General features: G+C 57.4%; 1 protein-coding gene across 2 annotated transcripts; it reads left to right on the top strand.

Moving 5' to 3' along the window:
* The first annotated feature begins 1,510 nt into the window (after positions 1 to 1,510).
* On the top strand, positions 1,511 to 23,672 carry ABCA7 (ATP binding cassette subfamily A member 7). Of its 2 annotated transcripts, XM_036239931.1 has the most exons (46): positions 2,031 to 2,096; positions 2,184 to 2,277; positions 2,471 to 2,612; positions 2,707 to 2,840; positions 2,954 to 3,018; positions 3,335 to 3,415; positions 3,652 to 3,856; positions 3,939 to 4,078; positions 4,283 to 4,399; positions 4,619 to 4,786; positions 4,939 to 5,156; positions 5,508 to 5,684; positions 6,032 to 6,254; positions 6,394 to 6,615; positions 6,696 to 6,897; positions 7,423 to 7,533; positions 7,752 to 7,923; positions 8,233 to 8,364; positions 8,464 to 8,603; positions 8,804 to 8,941; positions 9,166 to 9,350; positions 9,441 to 9,513; positions 9,850 to 10,052; positions 10,254 to 10,314; positions 10,471 to 10,575; positions 10,660 to 10,814; positions 11,035 to 11,159; positions 11,244 to 11,342; positions 11,518 to 11,805; positions 12,041 to 12,073; positions 12,199 to 12,376; positions 12,463 to 12,632; positions 13,015 to 13,192; positions 13,418 to 13,533; positions 13,996 to 14,140; positions 14,222 to 14,345; positions 14,699 to 14,828; positions 14,901 to 15,021; positions 15,095 to 15,157; positions 15,797 to 15,903; positions 16,099 to 16,240; positions 19,443 to 19,577; positions 19,663 to 19,766; positions 20,042 to 20,134; positions 23,062 to 23,302; positions 23,403 to 23,672. In XM_036239931.1, the coding sequence occupies exons 1-46, from the start codon at positions 2,031 to 2,033 to the stop codon at positions 23,556 to 23,558; spliced, it is 6,477 nt and encodes a 2,158-aa protein (XP_036095824.1). In that variant the 3' UTR covers positions 23,559 to 23,672. The 2 variants fall into 2 exon arrangements, with proteins under 2 accessions (XP_036095825.1, XP_036095824.1); XM_036239932.1 differs by lacking the exons at positions 13,418 to 13,533; positions 13,996 to 14,140 and having other exon boundaries at positions 1,511 to 2,277; positions 9,420 to 9,513.

Here is a 23,672-nt window from a genome sequence, read left to right as displayed (position 1 = left end):
AAAAGCGGAGCTAAGAGAATGTAGTCCCCCCCCCCCAAGTAGTTTGTGCCTTTAAAAGCGGGCAACAAATAAGGCTTGGGCTGAGGATTTGGGGAGAGCCCCCCTCAGCCCACTGGTATAATAAAGTGCTCCTTTACAATTCGGCTGTGCATCTCTGGTTATCTCGCTGACACCTTACAACACATACCCTTGTTTCATCTTGGCTATCTTGTAAAACACACTCACTTCAACGGAGTGGGAAACATCCCAAGATTTTCCCCAAAGTCAGGATGACCGATAGGACCCAGGGCTCTAATCTCAGAATGTTGGGGACCTCCTTTCCTTTCTGCCATCACCTGTATCATTTTAGGGACCAAGGACTGTTTGTGGAATGAATGATGAATAGTCGAAGCTGCGTTTTCCGATGCATAAATACAGTCTCGGTAATAGGGCGAGTCTGGCCAGGACCAGGATCCTCCAGGGGAGAGTAGGGAGAAAGTGTTCTGCGACCGGGAGTTGCGATCTTGCAGGCTGCTAGGCAACGTGGGAAGACAGCCGGGTCGGCGTGTGCAGAGGCCAGCCTGGATTGGGGAAGCCTGCCGCTGAGCCACCTCACAGTGATGCAGCAAGAAGCAAGCGACCCTTTTAAGAAAACCGGTTTGGCATGGCCCTGCTGTGACCCCACCTACTTACTTCCTCGGTGCGCGCGACTCCGGCTGGCTCAGCCTGTGAGTGGCGGTACGCCAGCCAATAGCAGTGGGAGGAGGCAGGGCCAGGGGCTGACAAGAGCACCAGCTGCAGGCACCAACAGCTGCAGAGGCGTGGCGCCCGCTAGCCCGGCTTTTGTTAAAGGGGCCGCGCTTTTCTGGCCGCTGTCAGGTAGAGGGAAGGCAGCCAGCTCTGGGGGGCTGAAACGGTGAAAGGGTCCCGGAGAGGAGAGAGAGGAAGGCCCCAAGAGGATGCGGGTGTGGGGATGGTTGGTACCGAGGCAGGTTCCCTGGGAACTAGTGGGTGCGGGCGGAGTCCAGACTCTCACTTATCTTCACTCCCTGCGAGTATGTGTGTGGGGGGGGGGGGGGGCGGGGGGGCGGCAAAATTGGCCACTAATTTTCAAGGGGCAGTTTGGGCATTAGACTCACCTGAGACGGGCTTGGCCAACGTACACCTGAAGCCCCTTTCCTCGTTAGAACCCTTCCAAACCCTCTGCTCCCTTTTTACAAATGGAGAAGCTGAGACTGCTCCCCCAGATCCCATTTTACATAAAGTTGAGTTATAGAGTGGGGGTCTAGGGTCCTGGGTCCTAGTTGCCCCTCTGTATGTAAGCTGTGGCAACTCCCTGTCCCCCTGGCGGCCTCAGTTTCCCCATCTGTACAGTAATGAAGTAGGCCAGAACTAGACGATTCCAAGCAAGTGACAGGGTCAGGAATCGCTGGTTCCAGGAGCCACCATCGCTGTCCCTTCTCCTAACCCATTTTCTAAATTTTAGGGGTCTTCTGAGCAATAAATAATCCATGAAGGGTAAGCAGAGCTAGGGTCCTGCCTCCAGCTGGATGACTACCTGTCTCATTGGGCTCTTGGATCCGCCCCTCTTTCAGCCAGGAGTGTAAAATGTTCAGCACAGTAAATACTTTGCTACTATCATTGGAGAAGAGCGGGACGGGGATCCTTCCCCGGTCAGGGATGAGGTTGGGGTCAGGATCTGGAGGCCTCCAAGTGAGCTTGGGGTAGAGCCTGGTAATGAAAGAGTGAAGTCGAGGCCCCGCCCCCTGAAGAATTAGTTGATAGGTTTTCCAAGCAGCTACGGGGAGTGACAGTCCTGGCAATCAATCAGATGCAAGGACGGCTTCAGGCAGGGCCTCCATTGGCTCACTGAGGGCGTAAGCACTTGAAGTAAGCACGTGCCTACGGTTTGCCTAGCTCTAAGCAGTGTCCAGAAATTCTGCGCAATGGAATAGAGGGAATGAAGTTCCGAGAGGGACAGGGAGTTGCCCGCAGCTGCACAGCACGTCCTCAACCTGACCCCTCGGTCCTGTCTCCTATCTATTTCCACCATGGCCTTCTGGACGCAGCTCATGCTGCTGCTTTGGAAGAATTTCCTTTATCGCAAGAGACAGCCGGTAACGCCTGGGCATTTGGGACAGGGTGGGCACGGCCCAGGCACTCCTTACTGTTCCCCACTATCCTGCTTGTTCTGTCTCCCCCAGCTTCAGCTCCTGGTGGAGTTGTTGTGGCCTCTTTTTCTCTTCTTCATTCTGGTCGCCGTCCGCTATTCCCACCCCCCATTGGAACAGCATGAATGTAAGCCCCCTCCAGGGTCCAGGTACTTATGTGTGTGTGGGGGGGGAGGCAAGGAGTCACCCTATCCACAGGGGTCCCAGTGAGCAAAGACCAGAGAACACAGATCCAGCACCCAATAAATGGCTGAGAGTGCGTGGAGGATGGGATAATGGTGAAGACTCTGGCAAGTGCCCAAGACCTAGCATCCTTGCAGGCCACTTCCCCAATAAGCCACTGCCCTCTGCGGGCATGGTATCCTGGCTCCAGGGTCTCATCTGTAACCTGAACAACACCTGCTTCCCACAGCACACGCCCAGTGAGGAGCCAGGCGTCCTCAGCAACTTTAATGACTCCTTGTGAGCAAGCACTGTGGGCACGGGGGTGGGGGGGCATTGGTGGGTGCGGAGGTGCCCAGTGAGCTCCTGCTTCCTGCCCATTCTCTGTCCTCAGGGTCTCCCGGCTCCTGGCAGATGCCCATGCTATCCTGGGGAGCCCCAGTGCTCACAGGATGCTGGCCAGCTTGGGGAAGCTGATGCCCACGTTAAGGACTGCACTCAGAGCAAGTGGGAGACCAGGGTCTTCTGGTAGGCTGAGCTCCGAGTCTCCACATGCCTGGCTGTAAAATGGGCACAAGGTGGGTGGTAGTGTTTGAGGCCAAACATTGCCTAACCTGTGCTTTCATGCATTCTTCCTACAGTCTGGCCTCAATCAAGTGACCAGCCACAGGAAGGACTGTCCTTGGCCACTGAGCTGCTGCAAGGGGTGAGGTGGGGCTGAGTGAAATGTGGCCAGCTCTGAGACATTACTCTCAGGAAGTCCCAGCACTGCCCCATTCTGGGCCAGGTGACTCCCTTTCAGGATAGTTGATTGCAGCCTCCAGACCTTTGTCTGGGCTGTCCCAAGGCATGGTGGTGGACTCCAGGCCTTGAGACCTTGAACAAGTCCACGTGCCTCTTGGAGCCTCAGTTCCCCATTTATAAATGGGTGTGTACCCATAGAATGGACCATCTGGAAGTTTGGCAAACTGCTCGACCCCTAGTGAGACCTCAATCAAGGTCATTGTCACCCTTCTTCCCAGGAGTCCCTGAGGTCTGTGTTGGACCAAGCCCAGGAGTCAGTGGGCAGCTTTGTGGATGCTGCAGAGGACCTGGCCCAGCAAGTAAGAGGTTCCTCATCCTCCATCCCAGGCAGGAAACGAGGGGCAGGCTGACAGATGGGGAGGTGACAGGGCAGCCCTGGGTAGTTCTCTTGCGTAAGCTTTTCTTTTGGGGGTGGATTTGGGCAGAAAGAGAAAAAGAAGGTCCTCCTGGTGGGGTGTCCTACCCTGGTTAAGGCTTGGCAGTGGGACCGTGCAGGAGGGATGACTGCCAACGCCCTCTGGTGACCTCTCTTCAGCTCCTGGCACTGCCCAGCCTGGCAGAACTGCAGGCACTGTTGCGGAGACCTCGACTGACAGGTGACCCCCTGGAAGTAGTATCAGAAGCCCTCTGTAGTGACAGGGGGCCTAGAGTCTCTGGGGGGTCCTCTCTCAACTGGTATGAGGCCCGCGACCTGAAGGAGTTGGTGAGGCAGGAGCCAGCCCTACCCAACAGTGTCCTGAGTGAGTGATTGACTTTGGTTTCCCGATTTGGGAAGTGGGGTGGTGGATGTGGGGGCACAGCCTCATGGCACCTTCAACCCAGGCCCTGCCTGTGCTGAGCTGATAGGGACCCTGGACATGCACCCACTGTCCCACCTGCTCTGGAGGCGCCTGAAGCCACTGGTCCTGGGGAAACTGCTGTTTGCACCTGACACACCCTTCACTCGGCAGCTCATGGCACAGGTTAGAGTGGGAGGGATCCGCAGTCCCTCCCTCAGCTCGGGATGAGGGCTAGGCCTGGGAGAAGGCCCTGGGAGGCATGTGCCAGTGCTCAGAGGCACAATATGGAGCAAAGTAGAGGAGAAAGAAGTGGACGGGGGTCCTCTTTCAGAAGAGGGGTTGTGAATGGGTGAGCCTGGCACTGATCTAGACTCCTGCCTCCCCCAGGTGAACCGGACCTTCCAGGAGCTGGCTCTGTTGAAGGATATCCATGAGGTGTGGGGAGTGCTGGGACCCCAACTCTTCAACTTCATGAATGACAGTGCAAATATAGCCATACTGCAGGTGGGCCCAGGATGGAGGGTGGCAGATTTATCTACAGCCTTCCCAATCATATCACCCCCTGCTGAGAATTAGGGCAAAGGTCAGGTCAGGACCTCCAGGGCAAGAGTGTGGAGGTGAGATGTCGCCTCCATGTTGAGGACAGGCCCCAGAGATGGGAAGAGGGGTGACAAGGCAAGGAATGCACCATGCAGATCCCCACGTTCCCCTGCCATCCCCCAGAGGATCCTGCAAATGCAGGACAAAGGAAGGAGACAGCCAGGACCCAGAGGCCAGCACCAGGTGGAGGCTCTTCAAGCCTTTCTGGATCCCCATGGTGGTGGTTACAGCTGGAAGGATGCCTATGCAGATGTGGAGCATCTGGTGGGCACACTGGGCCGTGCTATGGAGGTAAGGGCAGTCCACTTGGGAAACTCTTTTGAGGGGGGAGCTAACCTGTCCTATGAGGAGTGGGCCCCACCCTGGGACTCCTAGGAGAAAGCTTGGCTCAGCCCCAGGACAGGACCAAGGTCCCTCTGACCCAGGCCTCATACCCTCCCCAGTGCGTGACCCTGGACAAGCTGGAGGCAGCACCCTCGGAGGCAGCCCTGGTAGAGCGGGCTCTGGAGCTACTTGCTGAGCACCGCTTCTGGGCAGGTGTTGTCTTCCTGGGCCCCAAGGATTCCCCAGACCCAGAGCAGCTCCCAGGCCCAGGACACATACGCATCAAGATCCGCATGGACATTGACAATGTCATCAGAACTGATAAAATCAGGGACAGGTGGGAATGTTGCCACGTGTGGGGGTGGAGCCAAGAGCCTGATGGGCAAGGCCAGGGCATCCCCTCATCGCCCACTGGAGACCACTGCAAGCAGTTTAATTGATTCCTTAGACAAATTTGGGTCCGTGGTGGGCAGGGCCTAGGTTTTGTAAGAGACCTGCTGAAGGGCTTGGTGGGTGGGCTCAACACCTTGGCTTCTATGATAAATGGGACTGGGTGTGGGACAATTGGATGGCAGGTCTGGCCAGGCCTGTAGTTGAGCCCATGGGTGAGGACAAAGCTAAGGTGTGATGGACAGGCCCCTTGGAGTTTCCAGCTGGTCCCTGCTGCCAACCACTGTGCTCCTTGCAGGTTTTGGGACCCAGGTCCAGCCGCTGATCCCCTGACAGACCTACACTATGTGTGGGGTGGCTTCGTGTACCTTCAGGACCTGCTGGAGCACGCAGCTGTGCACATGCTCAGTGGCAGTGCACCCCGTGCCAGCCTCTACCTGCAGCAGATGCCCTACCCGTGCTATGTTGATGATAAGTGAGTGCCTCCTCCCTACTCATTCCCCCAGCTGCAGATCCCAGTTCTCAGGTGGGACCTGGTATCCATGTGGAATATTCATGAAGTCAAGGCTGTGAATAGCTGGTTTAGGTGGACCACCCCCTGTGATCTGTAGCGGGAGGAGCAGGTACCCGTAAGGGTTGGGGTCTCCTGGTACAGAGAGAATGTGATCTGTGCTGACAGCTGGGACTCTGAGGCTAGATGAAAGGCCCAAGGATAAGAGGGTGAATGTCCGTGGCTGCTTGTGCCTTATGGTCCTGGGGTGGAAACCATAGAGTCAGATGGGAGCTGTGCAGGGTCTCCAGCCTCCAGCCCTGCTACTCCAGGTTCCTGCGTGTGCTGAGCCGATCGCTGCCACTCTTCTTGACGTTGGCTTGGATCTACTCGGTGTCACTGACAGTGAAGGCCCTGGTGCGCGAGAAGGAGACACGGCTGCGCTACACAATGCGCGCTATGGGGCTCAGTGGCACTGTGCTGTGGCTGGGCTGGTTCCTCAGCTGTCTCGGGCCCTTCCTTCTCAGCACTGCACTGCTCGTGATGGTGCTCAAGGTGAGGGTGCCATGGTCTTCCTGGCTGCATAGTGGGAGTGTATGTGCAGAGGAGGGTAACAGGCAGGAGGAGCCTTGCGTGAGTGCGTACCCCTGGGAAAATCTGAGTGTCTCACCTGAGCTCCCTTTGTCTCCCGCAGCTTGGGGACATCCTCCCCTATAGTCACCCAGTCGTGCTCTTCTTGTTCTTGGCGGCCTTCGCTGTGGCCACGGTGGTCCAGAGCTTCTTGCTGAGCACCTTCTTCTCCCGTGCTAACCTTGCAGCCGCCTGTGGGGGCCTCATGTACTTCGTGCTCTATCTGCCCTATGTGCTGTGTGTGGCCTGGAGGGACCAGCTGTCCATGGGTGGACGTGTGGCAGCGGTGAGAACTGGACCAGGGTGAGGTGCAGGATGGTAGCTGCATTCACTCGCTGACCCACCTGCCCCTGCCCCCACCCGCAGAGCATTCTGTCACCTGTGGCCTTTGGCTTTGGCTGTGAGAGCCTGGCACTGCTGGAGGAGCAAGGCGAGGGCGCACAGTGGCGCAACGTGGGCACTGGGCCTGCAGCTGACGTCTTTAGCCTGGCCCAAGTCTCGGGCCTTCTGCTGCTGGATGCCGTGCTCTATGGTCTCATCACTTGGTACCTGGAGGCTGTGTGCCCAGGTGGGCTCTGAGAAGGGACTCCTGATTGTGCACACCCGCACAAGGGAGGCTGGGCTGAGGGGCAGGTCTACTTAGGATGGAACCTCCTAGGCAAGAGGGCGGAGCTTCCTGACACATGCACACGGGTGGCTGCATTTGAGGATGACCTGGGGCAAGTGGACAGGATCTCCTAGTCACTTCCCTGCCTATATGCCTCATTCCAGGTATGTGGCCAGAAGCTGGCAGATTCCAGGGGAATGGGCTCAAAGGCTAACTGAGCAGCCTGGCCGGTGCGGCTCACTGGTTGAGCATCTACCCATACACCAAGAGGTCACTGGTTCGACTCCCGACCAGGGCACATGCCCAGGTTGTGGGCCCAATCCCCAGTGGAGGACATGCAGGAGGCAGCCAGTTGTCCTCTCTCATCGATATTTTTCTCTCTCTCCCCACTTCCTCTCTCTCTAAAATCAATAAAAGAAAAAAACATTTTTTTTAAATTAAAAAATAAATAAAAGGATAACTAAGCATTGCTTCCCCCCCCCTCAGGCCAGTATGGGATCCCCGAACCATGGAACTTTCCCTTTCGGAGGAGCTACTGGTTTGGGCCTAGACCCCCCAAGAGTTCTGACCTGCCCCCAGCCTGGCAGGACCCAGAGGGTGAGGAAACAAGCCTTAAGAGCTGCTTCCCCAGCAGGACCCCCAGGGCCCTCCAAAACCCAAGTTCCCACAGATCCCAATTTCTGGACATCTTCAGCTCCCCACACACATATAGGCTCCCCTAACTTCTATAGACTGGAGCCTGACAGATCCCTGATAATGCAGACTGGTTCTAATGGCTGCCCAAGGGTCCCCCCACTAACTGCCTCTTTCCCCAGAGCTGGTGGAAGAGGCTCCGCCTGGCCTGATTCCCGTGGTTTCCATACGGGGCCTAGAAAAGCGCTTTCCTGGCAACCCGACACCAGCCTTGTGCGGACTCAGCCTGGACTTCTACCAGGGCCACATCACCGCCTTCCTGGGCCACAACGGCGCTGGCAAGACAACCACACTGTGAGCTGCTGCCACCCCCTTCCTTCCCCTGGGCCTCGGTTTGCATATCTGTTTAATGTGAAAGGCATCTGGGGCCAAAAGGTTCCCATTTCTACACTGGGAATGTGACCTCCAGTGCACTTTGGGTACACGATATGCAGGTAATAAGTATTTTCTTTGAGCCTCAGTTTCCCCCCTGTAAAATAGAGACATAATACCACTTTGGTCTAGGCATACAATAGGTGCTCTATAAATATTGGTGCCCCTTGTATGGGGCCCTCAATTTCCACTTCTGAAGGAACAGATGCTCTGGGACCCCTGTACCCCCAGGTCCATCCTGAGTGGCCTCTTTCCACCCACTGGCGGCTCCGCCTATGTCCTGGGCCATGACGTTCAGACCAGCATGGCAGCCATCCGGCCCCACCTGGGTGTCTGCCCTCAGTACAATGTGCTGTTTGACATGTGAGTCCTGAGAGGCCTGGAGTACAGCAGTGGGAGGGGCTGGGTGTTCTCTGAGACCCTGTCTGCCATGGTGGCCACTATTTTTGCCTGTGGCAACAGGCTTACTGTGGACGAGCACATCTGGTTCTACGGTCGGTTGAAGGGTCTGAGTCAGGCTGCCGTGGGCCCAGAGCAGGACCATCTGCTGCAGGATGTGGGGCTTGTTCCCAAGCGGCGTGCACAGACCCGCCACCTCTCTGGTGAGCCCAGCCTGGGGAGGAACATCCAGGTCGGTGGAGATGAGGCTGGGACTTAATCCCAAGGGTAGTGGGAAGCCAAAGGAGATCTGGGGGACCCAGAAGGAACCAGGTAATATGGTCTAGGTGGGTGGAGAAAGGGGAGACAGCCCTGCCCAAGACTAGGGGGTCATGCTGAGATCCAGGCTTTTATCCCTGCCTAGGCGGGATGCAGCGAAAACTCTCAGTGGCCATTGCCTTTGTGGGTGGCTCCCAAATCATTATCCTGGATGAGCCTACAGCTGGTGTGGACCCCACTTCCCGTCGCAACATTTGGGAACTGCTGCTCAAATACCGGGAAGGTAAGAGTTGGGGGTAGCACAAAGTTCTCCTGGATTCTGCTTGAGGGGCCAGAAAGTAGTGTCTGTCAAACAGAAAAGGTTTCTCATGAGGAAGTGCTGGGGATGGAGTTTTGAGGGATGAGTAGGAGTTTGCCACATGAGGCAGGCAATTCCTGGCAGAGGCCACAGCTTAGGCAAAGACCCGGTGGCCTGATGATGCATGTATGTTGGGTTCCCATGCCCAGGTCGCACACTGATCCTTTCTACCCACCACCTGGATGAGGCAGAGCTACTGGGAGACCGTGTAGCAGTAGTGGCAGGCGGCCGCTTATGCTGCTATGGCTCTCTACTTTTCCTGCGGCGTCACTTGGGATCTGGCTACTACCTGAGGCTGGCAAAGTGTCTCCAGGCCCTTGCCACCAGCACAAAGGTGAGGGCTGGAACTGACCTCTGACCCCAAGCCCTTGACGGCTTTATCCAGCCCCAATGGCCATGTCAGTTGGTGCCCCTCTGCCCGCAGGGTGACACTGACATGGAGGACAGCGTGGATGCCAGTCAGGAGAGGGAGCTGGGCAACCAGGGCAGCAGAGCCGGTGAGGGCTGGGGTGGGAGAACCAGAGGGAGGGGCCAGTGGGTGACAGTGGCTTGGTTCAGGGTAACAGGGCTTCATGACCCCAGACTGGACCCCTGATCCTGGGCAGAGCCCAAACAGAAACCTATTTCTGACTTCTGACCCTGGGTGGACTCCAATTCTGATCCCAGGTCAAGTCCTGCCATCAGGTATTCAACCCTGATCTCCTCTGTCCACAGGGACAGGCCCCTTGTGAGTCACCCAAGGTCCTTCCTCAGGGAGGCTGGGATGAGATGGGTGAGGCAGGAGCCAGGGCACCTGCCTTGCCAGGGCCCCTAATGTACCCCCACCCACCCAGGTGCACTCCAGCTGCTGGCAGTGGTCCAGTGCCAGGTGCCTGGGGCACAGCTGGTTGAGGAGCTGTCACATGAGCTGGTGCTGGCGCTGCCCTATGGGGGTGCCCTGGATGGCAACTTTGCCAAGCTCTTCCATGAGCTAGACCAGCGACTGGAGGAGCTGGGGCTGTCCGGCTATGGGATCTCTGACACCAGCCTCGAGGAGGTGCGGATGCTGGGAGAGGACTGCCTGGAGGAGGTGGCACTTGGAAGGAGTCTGCTTATCTACAGCAGGGTATCCCAGGGAGGAGGCAGGCCACTCATGGATGCCTGGGGTTCCTTAGAGAAGCTGAGGGTGGAGGACTTTCAAACCCCCAGCTCCCTCCTGGGGATTCTCAGGCTTTAACCCCCTGCTTTGTCTCCCCAGATCTTCCTGAAGGTGGTGAAAGACCATGCTGTGGACACAGATCCAGAGGGCACGGCCACAGGTCCCTGTCCTTGACCCTTAACACTGGTCCAGAGTTGGACCTCACTTTATACAAGTCCTGGCTGAGCCTGGCCCAAGGCATAGCACTGACCTCTATCTCTGACTCCTGATCCCCTTCATTTGTGTCCCCTACCCCTGACCCCTCATGGCCCCACAGATGGTAGCCGCAGACAACACCTGTATGTAGGCATTACTCAACCAAATGTGACCACAGGGCTCAGGATTCTGCCAGAGGAGTCAGTCCTGGAGGACGGGGACCTGGGTAAGTAGCCCCACCCCAACCCTGTGGCCCTGTGACCTCTCCCAGTCTCCCCAGCACGAGCACTGACCCTTCCATTCCCTACAGTTGGGTCTGCCCCAGAGATACAGGCCCTGCGGAGCTCTGGGCCAGACATCGTGGGCCGGGTACAGGGCTGGACGCTGACCCGCCAACAACTTCGGGCCCTGCTTCTCAAGCGCTTTCTCCTTGCCTACCGTAGCCGCCGTGGTCTGTTCACACAGGTGAGGGGGAATGGACAGTAGGGAGGGTGCATGGGGGACCCTGGATGCCTTTTCTCCACTCTCTGGCCTAATTCAACTGCCCAATCCCAAGTATATCCCCCACCCTGCACACCTTTATAGAGGGTATGGGGAGCCATGGATAGTTATAGAGTAGGCGCAAGGAAGGGTGTGATAAGCCTGGAGGGTAGGTGAGGAACGCAGCTGATGGCCAGTCTTTCAGATCCTGCTGCCAGCCCTGTTTGTGGGCCTGGCACTGCTGTTCAGCCTCACTGTGCCTCCGTTCCGGTACTACCCAGCTCTGGGGCTCAGTCCCAGCATGTATGGTGCCCAGGTATCCTTCTTCAGGTGGGTGCACAGGAGAGGGGGCTGGTGGTGGGAGGACCAGGGGCCCATGGGAACAGCTCTGACCTGCACCCCCCACCCCCAAAGCGAGGATGCTCCAGGGGACCCTGAACGTGTCCGCCTGCTGGAGGCACTGCTGGAGGAGGCGGGATTGGAGAACCCTGACTTGCAGAACAGCTCCCACAGGTGAGTTCCTCAGCCTGGACCTAGCCCTTCTCTAGCCTTGGCGTCCCTGTCTGGGCTCTGGCCAGTGGGCCTTGGGAGTGCCCAGAGCACCCCCTATGCCTGCTTGGGACCTGGGAGCCTCCACATTTCAGTCCCCCTGGAAGCTGGGTGCCCACAACCCTGCCTGCTCCCACAGGGCACCTGAGTATGTGCAGCCTACTGCCTACTGGTTCTCAGTGCCTGAGATTCCCGCAGACGTGGCCGAGGTCTTGGCCAGTGGCAACTGGACCCCAGAGTCTCCATCCCCTGCCTGCCAGTGCAGCCAGCCTGGTACCCGCCGCCTGCTTCCCAACTGCCCCGCTGCAGCCGGTGGCCCCCCACCCCCCCAGGCGCTGACCAGCTCAGGTGAAATTGTGCAGAACCTGACAGGTCGGAACCTGTCTGACTTCCTAGTCAAGACCTACCCGCGCCTGGTGCACCAGGGGTGAGTGGAAGTAGGATTTTGTGGGCCTGGCTGTTGTGTCGGTCGTCAGGTCTAGGAGGTGGTTTGGTCCCCAGGGAGGTCGGGGTGGATGCCTGGGCTGGGTACCTCCTGAGTACCCTTCATGCCTAACCCCTCTTTGCTGTCTCAGCTGACCCCCCCACCCCCACCCCACCCCACACACACAGTGTCTTGCACTCTGTCTCACATCTCTGTCTTTTGTCTGTCTCACTCACAGCCTGAAGACTAAGAAATGGGTGAATGAGGTCAGGTGAGGAGGGGTCGGCCTCTGCTTCGGATTCCCTTCCTGCATCCCTCTGCCTGTCCACTGGTGGGCTCTCCCACCCCATCCTCTTTGGCCCTCAGCTGCCTCTCCCTGCCCCCACTGCCCCACAGGTATGGGGGCTTCTCCCTGGGGGGCCGAGATGTGAACCTGCCCTCAGGACATGAGGTGGGGTACTCGCTGGAGGAGCTGCGTGTGCTGCTGAGTCCCCAGCCTGGTGGGGCCCTCGACCGCATCCTGAGCAACCTCATAGCATGGGCTCATGGCCTGGATGCTCAGGACAGCCTCAAGGTGGGAACTGGGGGTAGTGGACAGGCAGCTGGTGGGGACAGGGCTGGCTTCATCACCCTTACCCCTCGACCCTGACCCTATCCCAGATCTGGTTCAACAACAAGGGCTGGCATGCCATGGTGGCCTTTGTCAACCGAGCCAACAATGCACTCCTACATGCCCGCCTGCCACCAGGCTCCACCCGACATGCCTACAGTATCACCACATTCAACCACCCCCTGAACCTCACCAAGGAGCAGTTGTCTGAGGCCACCCTGTGAGTCCTTCTGCCCTACATGGTCTCTCCCTTACCTAAGTTTCCCTGTTATTTTGGGTGTGGGAACTGGATTTGCACTCTGCATGCTCTTGCTGTATAAATGGGCAGTAGAAAATGCCCCTGTTCGCTCCCTAGGTCAGGGTAATGGGACATCGTCAGGCTCAGTGGGCTCCAATCTTCCCCAATGGCCCACATGTCCTCACCATATTAACCTTTATCTTACTGGAGACTTGTAAAACCTCTCTGTGCCAAATGACTCAGCCACCCTCATCCCGAAATAGCTTGCGCCATCTCCCTCACCAGTGACCAGCCCTGTGGACCTTGGTCCCATCAATGGAATACATAACTCTGCCCTGAGCAGCTCATGTTCCCCTGCCCCCAGGATGGCCTCCTCAGTGGATGTGCTTGTCTCCATCTGTGTGGTCTTCGCCATGTCCTTCATCCCGGCCAGCTTCACCCTTGTCCTCATCGAGGAGCGTGTCACCCGAGCCAAACACCTGCAGTTCATGGGGGGCCTGTCTCCTACTCTCTACTGGCTCAGCAACTTTCTCTGGGACATGGTGTGGGGACTTCCCAGAGGGGTGGGGACCCAGCTACTGCCACTCATCACTGTCCCTTCTAGCCTCTTCTGGGCAGGGACATGTCCAGCATGGCTGGGGTGAAGTTTTGGGGACTGTGGGACCTCATGTCCCAAAATGCAGGGAGGTCCGGGTGGGTTACAGGGCTGAGGGTGGCAGCTCCCAGCCCTGCACGCTGTTGGGGGGTAACTGCCATCTCCTATGCAGTGTAACTACTTGGTGTCAGCATGCATCGTGGTGCTCATATTTCTGGCCTTCCAGCAGAGGGCATACGTGGCCTCTGCCAACCTGCCTGCCCTCCTACTGTTGCTACTACTGTATGGGTGAGGCCCCTAGGCCCTCAGGGCCTGTTCTTATTGACCACGCCCTACCACCAATACTGTTGAGGGAGATGAGACTCTGCAGTAGCTCCCAAAGAGAGGAAGAGAATATAGGGTCTGAGGTACAGTTGGCCCTCATTTATTGCGGTTAATCAGTTCCAGACTCTACCATGATAAATGAATTTCCACGAAGTAGGATTCTTTATTTATATACAGTCCTTTCTTGTCGCTTTGTGCTTCGACTTTCGCGGCTTCTTGAAGCCGCAATCGAAGCACAAAGTGGCGAGGGACGACAGTGAGATCTAATTCAGTGGTGTGTCAGGGTGGCCTTAAAAGCTCGTCTTGTCCCAATTCATATGAATAGGGGTCTACAGTGCAGAATATGGTGGGGAAGGGGGATCTGTACTCTTCTTGGGGCTACTCAGCCCCCTGAGTGGTTACCAGGCAACTTCTGTTGCCCCCCAGCTGGTCAATCACACCGCTCATGTACCCAGCCTCCTTCTTCTTCTCCGTGCCCAGCACGGCCTACGTGGTGCTCACCTGCATTAACCTCTTTATCGGCATTAATGGCAGCATGGCCACCTTCGTGCTCGAGCTCTTCCCTGATCAGGTGGGACCGAAAGGCTGGGTCTCAGGCTGGGACTGGGCTGGGCCTGTGCTCCTGACCCATCTTCTTCTTGTCCCTGAGCAGAAGCTGCAGAAGGTGAGCCGGATCCTGAAACAGGTTTTCCTTATCTTTCCCCACTTCTGCCTGGGTCGGGGGCTCATCGACATGGTGCGGAACCAGGCTATGGCAGATGCCTTTGAGCGCTTCGGTGAGACCTTTCCTCCAGGTGGGGAAGTGCCAGCCAAGAAACAGTTATGCAGGGTAGGGACGAACAGGAGACCCAGGAAGAGAACTGGAGGTCTGAGGTGGCCCTAAATTTGGGTCAAGTTAGAGGTGCAGAAAAGCAACCATAAAAGCTAATTCTATATTGGGTTATATCACAAGAAGTCTAAAGTCCTAAATAAGGGAGGTGGTGATATCACTATTTTCTGTATCAGTTAGACCCTAGTTGAGTGGCCTGTCCAGTTATTGGTCCCTTAAGAACCCAAGGTGACTTAAATGGGGAGGGGCTCAGAAACCAAGCCCCTCCAAGGACCCAGGCCCTCCTTCCTGTTCCCACAGGAGACAGGCAGTTCCAGTCACCCCTGTGCTGGGAGGTGGTCGGCAAGAACCTCTTGGCCATGGTGATACAGGGACCCCTCTTCCTCCTCTTCACACTTTTGCTACAGTACCGCACCCGCCTCCTGCCACAGTCAGTGGGGACCAGGGCAGGGTGGCAGGGGCTGGGGTCCAGCTTTGGGTCTACTGATGTCTCTGTCCTTAGACCCAAGTTGATGCCACTGCCCCCCCTGGGAAAGGAGGATGAGGATGTGGCTCGTGAGCGGGAACGGGTGGTTGAAGGGGCCACCCAGGGGGATCTGTTGGTGCTGCGGGACCTGACCAAGGTGGGTGCAGAGCACTGGGTGTGGGGCTCCCCCTGGCCTACTCACATTACTCAGGGTTCTGCACTCCTCCCAGGTATACCCCTGGCAGAAGACACCGGCTGTTGACCGCCTGTGCCTGGGGATCCCCCCTGGTGAGGTGAGTCCAGGAAAGAGGTCTTTGTGCAGGGACAGTGAGAGGTTGCCCTACTGTGTGCCCACTGCCTTTTATTGATAGCTTCTGTGTGCCTGCTGCCCTTTATTGACTACCTACTGGCTGTCAACATTAGAGCTCCTATTTTGAACCAACAAACTCTCATTAAACACTGACTGCATGCTTATATTTACTGAACCCTACTCTGTGCAATAAGGTAGTAGTAAGCCCTTACTGAGGACTAGCATATTTATTATTGAGCATCCTTTGGGTGCCCACACATGTGCCAGTATCCTTTATTAAGCACTTACTCTGTGCTAGTCAACCTCTTCACCTTGGGCTGATTGGCACCCAGCCTGAGAACCCCCCATGTGGCAGGAAATATTTGGAAATCTCATGACTCTATATGTATGGATGACTTGCTGTAGGATACCTACTGTGTGCCAGGACTGATTAAACACATCACATGTGCCAACAACCATTCCTTGCTAAGCGATAGCCTTCTGCCTCCTCGAACACCCCAGTATTTTCCCCAGGGGTTTCCCTTGCCCACAGTCCAACACTCAGAAACTTAGAAATTCACCCAGAATCGGAAGTGCTGGAATCTGAGGCCTTGTTGAACACCCTCTGTGGGTGTCACCGCAGTGTTTTGGGCTGCTGGGTGTGAATGGAGCAGGAAAGACATCCACGTTTCGCATGGTGACTGGGGACACGCTGCCCAGTGGGGGCGAGGCCATACTGGCAGGCCACAGGTAAGGGACCTCAAGATGGTGGTGGGGCAGGCTTTGAGCCCCCACACCCTCACACCTGGACAGGGCAGGCCCTGAAACACTCCTGTCCCTTAACAGAGTGGTCTAGGGTGGCGAGTGGGCCCCGAGACGCCTGTGTTTGCTCTAGTATGCCTGAGACCTAGCCAGTTCCCTGAGCCCCTTGTCCCCCATCCTCAGTGTGACTCAGGAGCCAGCTGCAGCGCTCTGTCGCATGGGCTACTGTCCTCAGTCGGATGCCATCTTTGAGCTGCTGACAGGCCGAGAGCACCTGGAGCTGTTTGCCCACCTGCGTGGTGTCCCTGATGCCAAGATCGGCCAGGTGACCCGCTGCCCCTTATTCACCCAGGGCTTCTGGATCCCTGCCCACACTGGCTCTGCCTGGCCATGCTCCCAGCCTTGTCCACTGGCCCTCTCTGTCCTCTCAGCCCCACCTCTGCCCTCCCCCAGCTCCAACATTCACGTGGGCCCTCTGTACTCACTACTGTCATCCAAGCTGCACCTGCCAGCTCCCTGCTCAGGGATGCTCCCCGCCCCTGTTCAGGGACCTGCCCCTTCTCCCCTGTTTGTGGTGCCTTCACTCTCTCCATGACTCCCCCTCTGGCTGAGGTCTGAGCCTTTCTGCCCCTAGGCCAGGTCCCACCTTTTATTCACTGTGGCCCTCCCCACAGGTGTCAGCCCCACCTGGTGCTTATTCTGGTCCTGCCCTCTTTATTTACCTTCACCCCATTCTCTCCCAGCACCCTCCATTCCTCTTCTCTCTGGTCCCACCCTGTGAGGAGGTTCTACGTACTCACTGTGCCCACCTCCACTCGCTGTGCTTCCCCACCTGGTCCTACCCTCACTCTGGTCATCCGACATTTACTCTGATCCCCCAAAGTTACTCTGGCCCCCCAGCGCTCCCTCTAGACACCCCATAACCATTTCCTCTGGTCCCCCCATTTTCACTCTGGTCCTCCATGCTCACTTTGGTCTCCTCCTTACATGGTCTCTCTAATATCACTGCTCACTCTCTCTCTTTTTTTTTTTTTTTAAATCTTCACCCAAGGATATTTTTTTCATTTATCTTCAGATAGAATGTAAGGGAGAGAGAGAGAAAGAGAGAAAGAGAAACATCAATGTGAGAGAGAAACATTGACTGGCTGCATCACCCTGACCAGGGCCAGGGATCGAACTGTAACTGAGATATGTGCCCTTAACTGGAATTGAACTCGCAACTCTTTGGTCCTTAGGCTGACACTAACCGCTGAGCCAAACCAGCCAGGGCTCACTCTATTTTTTTTAATTGATTTTAGAGAGGAAGAGGGAGAGAGAGAGGAAAAAGAGAGAGAGAAACATTGATTTGTTGTTCCACTTATTTATGAGTTCATTGGTTGATTGTTTTTCTTTAAAGAGGAGATCTGCCCTGGCTGGTTTGGCTCAGTGGTTAGAGCATCGGCCCGAGGTCCAGAGAGACCCGGGTTCGGTTCCCGCTAAGGGCATGTACCTTGGTTGCAGTTTGTCCCTGGTTGGGTCATGCAGATGGCAACCACTCGATGTGTCCCTTTCATGTCGATGTTTCTCTCTCTCTCTCTCTCTCTCTCTCTCTCTCTCTCTCTCTCTCTCTCTCTCCCCCTCCCACTCCATCTGAACAAAAAATGGAAAAATGTCCTCGGTTGAGGATAAAAATAAATAAATAAATAAAATAAAGAGGAGATCTGCCCTGGCCAGGTTGGCTCAGCAGTTAGAGTGTCAGCCCACTAACCAGAGAGTCCCAGGTTTGGTTCCTGCTAAGGGCATGTACCTCAGTTGCAATTTGTCCCTGGCCCCTGGGGTTGTGTGGGTGGCAACCAGTCGATGTCTCTCTCACATCGATGTTTCTCTCTCTCTCTCTTTCTCCCTCTCTCCTTCCTACTCTATCTGAAGATAAATGCGAAAATGTCCTCGGTAAGGATAAAAAATAAATAAAGAGGAGGAGATCTATTTTATTAATATTTGAACCCAGAGCTTGTCGAGTATAAAATCTGGCATTATAGGGCACAGTAATATGCACACAGTAGGCGATCAATAAATACTTGTCAAATGCCTACATGAAGAAATGAATACCTGGCAAGGATGAGCTCACCTCCTACCACACCTACCTCTCTGAAGAATTACATTTTCCTATATGCTTGGTGCAGGGCGCTTCTCTGAAGTATGGTGATAATTACTTCCCACCTGGCCCCTTATCCACCTTCACCTGTTGATGCCACAGTGTTTTATGGGAAAGCTAGTTTTAGCACTCTTCATCTGACCCCCAGCAAACAGTCCAAACTAAACTTCCCCGCAAGCAGCACACCATTCACTACCTGTAAACTCGATACCTCTGTGATTGCTACGGAGCGTATGTTCCAAAAATTGGTGGATGGATTTGTCAGTCCTCTACTAACCCATTGGTTGGTTCTTGTATGTGTTCTGACTGGATACTGAACCCACAATATCTGGAAGATGCTCTAACCAACTGAGCTACCCAGGCAGGGCCCCATCTACTCTTGTCCCCTGTTCTCTCTGTTCCCCCCACACTCCAGGCCCTGCCATATTCACTTGGGGTCCCTCGGGCTTACACTGCCCCACACTCTGGCCCCCCACCTCCATTCACTGCCCCCACTCACTCTGGCCCCCCTGTTCACTCTGGCCCCCCCCCACTCTGACCCCCCTGTTCACTCTAGTCCCCTCCTTACATTGGTCCCCCTCATTCACTCTAGTCCCCTCCTTACATTGGTTCCCCTCATTCACTCTAGTCCCCTCCTTACATTGGTCCCCCTCATTCACTCTAGTCCCCTCCTTACATTGGTCCCCCTCATTCACTCTAGTCCCCTCCTTACATTGGTCCCCCTCATTCACTCTAGTCCCCTCCTTACATTGGTCCCCCTCATTCACTCTAGTCCCTTCCTTACATTGGTCCCCCTCATTCACTCTAGTCCCCTCCTTACATTGGTCCCCCTCATTCACTCTAGTCCCCTCCTTACATTGGTCCCCCTCATTCACTCTAGTCCCCTCCTTACATGGTCCCCCTCATTCACTCTAGTCCACTCCTTACATTGGTCCCCCTCATTCACTCTAGTCCCCTCCTTACATTGGTCCCCCTCATTCACTCTAGTCCCCTCCTTACATTGGTCCCCCTCATTCACTCTAGTCCCCTCCTTACATTGGTCCCCCTCATTCACTCTAGTCCCCTCCTTACATTGGTCCCCCTCATTCACTCTAGTCCCCTCCTTACATTGGTTCCCCACTCCTTCTGGTTCCCTCTATTCACGCTGGTCCTCCCAAGTTAACTCTGGCCCCTGTTCACTCTGCCCCCCTGGTTCACTCTGGTCCTACCTGCTCACTCTGGACCCCCCATGTTTCACTCTGATTCCTCCACGTTCACTTTGGCCCCCTGCTTACTCTGGTCCCCTACAATTACTCTACCTCCCACGCTGTGGCCTTCCCTGCTTACTCTGGTCTCCTCAACTTGAATCGGTCCTCCCACATTCACACTGTCCCCTACCCCGGCCTGCCCACAGACAGTGAGCTCCGGATTGGCGAACCTGGGGCTCCAGCAGTATGCCAACCAGCCCGTGGGTACCTACAGTGGTGGCAACAAACGGAAACTGGCAACAGCTGTGGCGCTGGTGGGGGACCCGGCAGTGGTCTTTCTGGTGCGTGTCTGCTGAGGCCTGGGTGAGGGTGGGGCCAGGACAGGGCAGGGCCAGTCTGATGAGTCTTACCTCTGCCCCCTCCTAGGATGAACCAACCACTGGCATGGACCCCAGTGTAAGGCGCTTCCTCTGGAACAGCCTCTTGGCTGTGGTGAGGGAGGGCCGCTCTGTGGTACTTACCTCGCACAGGTGGGCCCTGCGTTCAATCTCAGGGCTGTGGGTCAAGGTTGTCCAGGCTTTGGGGAGAGAGGCAGACCCCAGTGAGAGGCTGTCAGACAGAGCATAGGGGCACACGGGGTGGGTGGTCCTGACCCTGGGGGAGGATATGAGGCCAGAGTGTGAGGACACAGTGCCCAGGAACTGAACGGTCTGGGTCCAGCTGGACTTGTTCAGAGAAGGGTGGTCCAGGCCCGGAGGACAGGTGGTCTGGGTCTGGCTGGAGCTCACAGCACCTGCCCTGACAGCATGGAGGAATGTGAAGCACTCTGTACACGCCTGGCCATCATGGTGAACGGGAAGTTCCGCTGCTTGGGGAGCCCGCAGCACCTCAAGGGCAGGTGAGCCGGGCCAGGTCTCAAGGGCTGGTGTTGGGGCAGGAATAGGTTGGAGGTGCAGGTGGGGCCAGAGGAGAGACCAAGTTCAGAGCCAGCTTGCTCTAACAGGTGAGGAAGTGAGGCTCAGTGACTGTCCAGGAGAGATGCTGAGGGGGCCTGGAAGGACCAGGAAGGGCTGGTCTCATGGGTAAGGGTGGGTCCATGGGTGGAGGTAAAAAAGGTTCAAGTGAGTGAGTGGAGCTATGTGGGGTGGGGCCTTAGGACAGGAAGGGTTGGAAAAGGTTGAATATTTTTTTAAATATGTTTTTATTGATTTTTTAGAGGAAGGGAGAGAGAGAGCTATGTGAGAGAGAAACATTGATCAGCTGCCTCCTCCATGCTCCCTGCTGGGGATTGAGCCCCCAACCCTGGCATGTGCCCTGACCCGGAATTGAATCAGGACCTCTCAGTCCATGGGACGAAGCTCAAGCCACTGAACCACACCAGCTGTGCGGCATGAGCATGTTAAAGGACTAGGAGGAGCAGGGGTGGGGTCTGGTGTGCTGGGTAAGGGAGTCTAGAGGGCCTTGGTATGGAGGGTGGGGCTAGAACAGAGCAGGAGGGTGATATGGGTGGATCGGGCTATGAGTGTGTCCAGTGACCCTCCATCACCCCCACCATCCCCCACAACCCCCTACAACCCCCTTCACCACCAACCCCTTCACCATCCCCCTTCCACCACCATCCCCTTCCACCACCACCCCTTCCCCCACCACCCCCTTCACCACCACCCCCTTCCACCACCACCCCCTTCCACCACCACCCCTTCCACCACCACCCCTTCCACCACCACCCCTTCCACCACCACCCCCTTCACCACCACCCCTTCCACCACCACCCCTTCCACCACCACCCCTTCCCCCACCACCCCTTCCCCCACCACGCCTTCCCCCACCACCTTCCACCACCACCCGCTTCCACCACCACCCCCTTCACCACCACCCCCTTTTCCCCCACCTCCTTCCACCACCACCCCTTCCCACCACCACCGCCCTCTCACCCCACCACCCCTTCCATCCGCACCACCCCTTCCACCACCCCCTTCCCCACCACCCTTCCCCCCACCCCCCCCTTCCACCCCCACCCCTTCCACCACCACCCCTTCCACCACCACCCCCTTCCCCCACCACCTTCCACCACCACCCGCTTCCACCACCACCCCCTTCACCACCACCCCTTTCCCCACCTACTTCCACCACCACCCCTTCCACCACCACCCCTTCCACCACCACCCCTTTCCCCACCTACTTCCACCACCACCCGCTTCCACCACCACCCCTTCCACCACCACCCCTTTCCCCACCTACTTCCACCACCACCCCCTTCCACCACCACCCCTTCCACCACCACCCCTTTCCCCACCTACTTCCACCACCACCCCCTTCCACCACCACCCCTTCCACCACCACCCCTTCTACCACCACCCCTTCCACCACCACCTTCCACCACCACCCCCTTCACCACCACCCCTTTCCCCACCTACTTCCACCACCACCCCTTCCACCACCACTTTCCCTCACCCCACCACCTTTCATCCACCATTCCTTCTTCCTTCACCACCACCCCCTTCCACCACCACCCGCTTCCACCACCACCCCTTCCACCTCCACCACCCCTTCCAACACCACCCCTTCCACCACCACCCCTTCCCCCACCACCCCTTCTACCACCACCCCTTCCACCACCACCTTCCACACCACCCCCTTCACCACCACCCCCTTCCACCACCACCCCCTTCCACCACCACCCCCTTCCACCACCACCCCTTCCACCACCACCCCTTCCACCACCACCCCTTCACCACCACCCCCTTCACCACCACCCCCTTCCCCCACCACCTTCCACCACCACCCCCTTCCACCACCACCCCCTTCCCCCACCACCCCTTCCCCCACCACCTTCCACCACCACCCCTTCCACCACCATCCCCTTCCACCACCACCCCTTCCCCCACCACCTTCCACCACCACCCGCTTCCACCACCACCCCCTTCCCCCACCAGCTTCCACCACCACCCCCTTCCCCCACCAGCTTCCACCACCACCCGCTTCCACCACCACCCCCTTCCCCCACCACCCCTTCCACCACCACCTTCCACCACCACCACCTTCACCACCACCCCTTCCACCACCACCCCCTTCCACCACCACCCGCTTCCACCACCACCCCCTTCCCCCACCCCCTTCCACCACCACCCGCTTCCACCACCACCCCCTTCCACCACCACCCCTTCCACCACCACCCGTTCCCACCACCACCCCTTCACCATCCCCCTTCCACCACCACCTTCCACCACCACCCCCTTCACCACCACCCCCTTCACCACCACCCCTTCCACCACCACCCCCTTCACCACCACCCCCTTCCACCACCACCGCCTTCCCCCACCCCCTTCCACCACCACCCCTTCCCCCACCACCCCTTCACCACCCCCTTCCACCACCACCCGCTTCCACCACCACCCCCTTCCACCACCACCCGTTCCCACCACCACCCCTTCACCATCCCCCTTCCACCACCACCCCCTTCACCACCACCCCCTTCACCACCACCCCCTTCACCACCACCCCCTTCCCCCACCACCTTCCACCACCACCCGCTTCCACCACCACCCCCTTCCACCACCACCCCTTCCACCACCACCCCCTTCCACCACCACCCCTTCCACCACCACCCCTTCCACCACCACCCGCTTCCACCACCACCCCCTTCCCCCACCACCTTCCACCACCACCCGCTTCCACCACCACCCCCTTCCCCCACCACCTTCCACCACCACCCTCCTTCACCATCACCCCCCTTCTTCACCACCACCCCATTCACCCCCAACACCCTCTCCACCCCCCCACTCCATCACCACCCCCCCTTCACTACCCCCCCTTCACCCTCAGATTTGGTGCTGGCCACACGCTGACCCTGCGAGTGCCCATGGGGAGGTCTGAGCCAGTGGCAGCTTTCGTGGCAGCCGCATTCCCAGGGGCTGAGCTGCAGGAGGCTCACGGGAGTCGCATGCGCTTCCGGCTGCCACCAGGAGGGCGTTGCACCCTAGCCCATGTCTTTGGAGAGCTGGCAGCACACGGGGCAGAGCACGGCGTGGAGGACTTCTCAGTGAACCAGACCACCCTGGAGGAGGTGCCCGAAGTGCCTGGGAGGGGCTGGGGGCAAAGGTGGGGCTGGGGGCTGGGCGCTCAGGTTGTTCTAACTCCTATTCCCTTGGGCTACCCACCCCTAGGTATTCCTGTACTTCTCGGAGGACCAGGGGAAGGATGAAGCTGAGGAGGATCACCAGGAGACAGGAGTGGGGGTGGACCCTAGGTTAGGCCCACAGGTCCCCAAACTCATCACCCGGTTCTTGGATGACCCCAGCACGACGGAGACAGTGCTGTGAGCCTCCCTTGTCTGTGGGGCTGGTGGGAGACCCTGGGAGTGACAAAGGCAGGACAGAGGGCCTGGAGCTTGCTCCCAGACTCCCAGAGGGGCTGCTCTCCTGGAGGAAATAAAA

Source organism: Molossus molossus, unplaced genomic scaffold, assembly GCF_014108415.1.
Source record: "Molossus molossus isolate mMolMol1 unplaced genomic scaffold, mMolMol1.p scaffold_m16_p_4, whole genome shotgun sequence".
In the NCBI taxonomy this organism is placed as follows: Eukaryota; Metazoa; Chordata; class Mammalia; order Chiroptera; family Molossidae; genus Molossus; species Molossus molossus.
This window is presented reverse-complemented; position numbering and strand designations above follow the sequence as displayed.

Coding starts and splice junctions, on each gene's coding strand:
- ABCA7 (XM_036239931.1), top strand. CDS start 2,031: ATGGCCTTCTGGACGCAGCTCATGCTGCTGCTTTGGAAGAATTTCCTT. Junction 5,157..5,507: donor ACTGATAAAATCAGGGACAG/GTGGGAATGTTG, acceptor TGCTCCTTGCAG/GTTTTGGGACCCAGGTCCAG. Junction 9,351..9,440: donor CCCTTGCCACCAGCACAAAG/GTGAGGGCTGGA, acceptor CTCTGCCCGCAG/GGTGACACTGACATGGAGGA.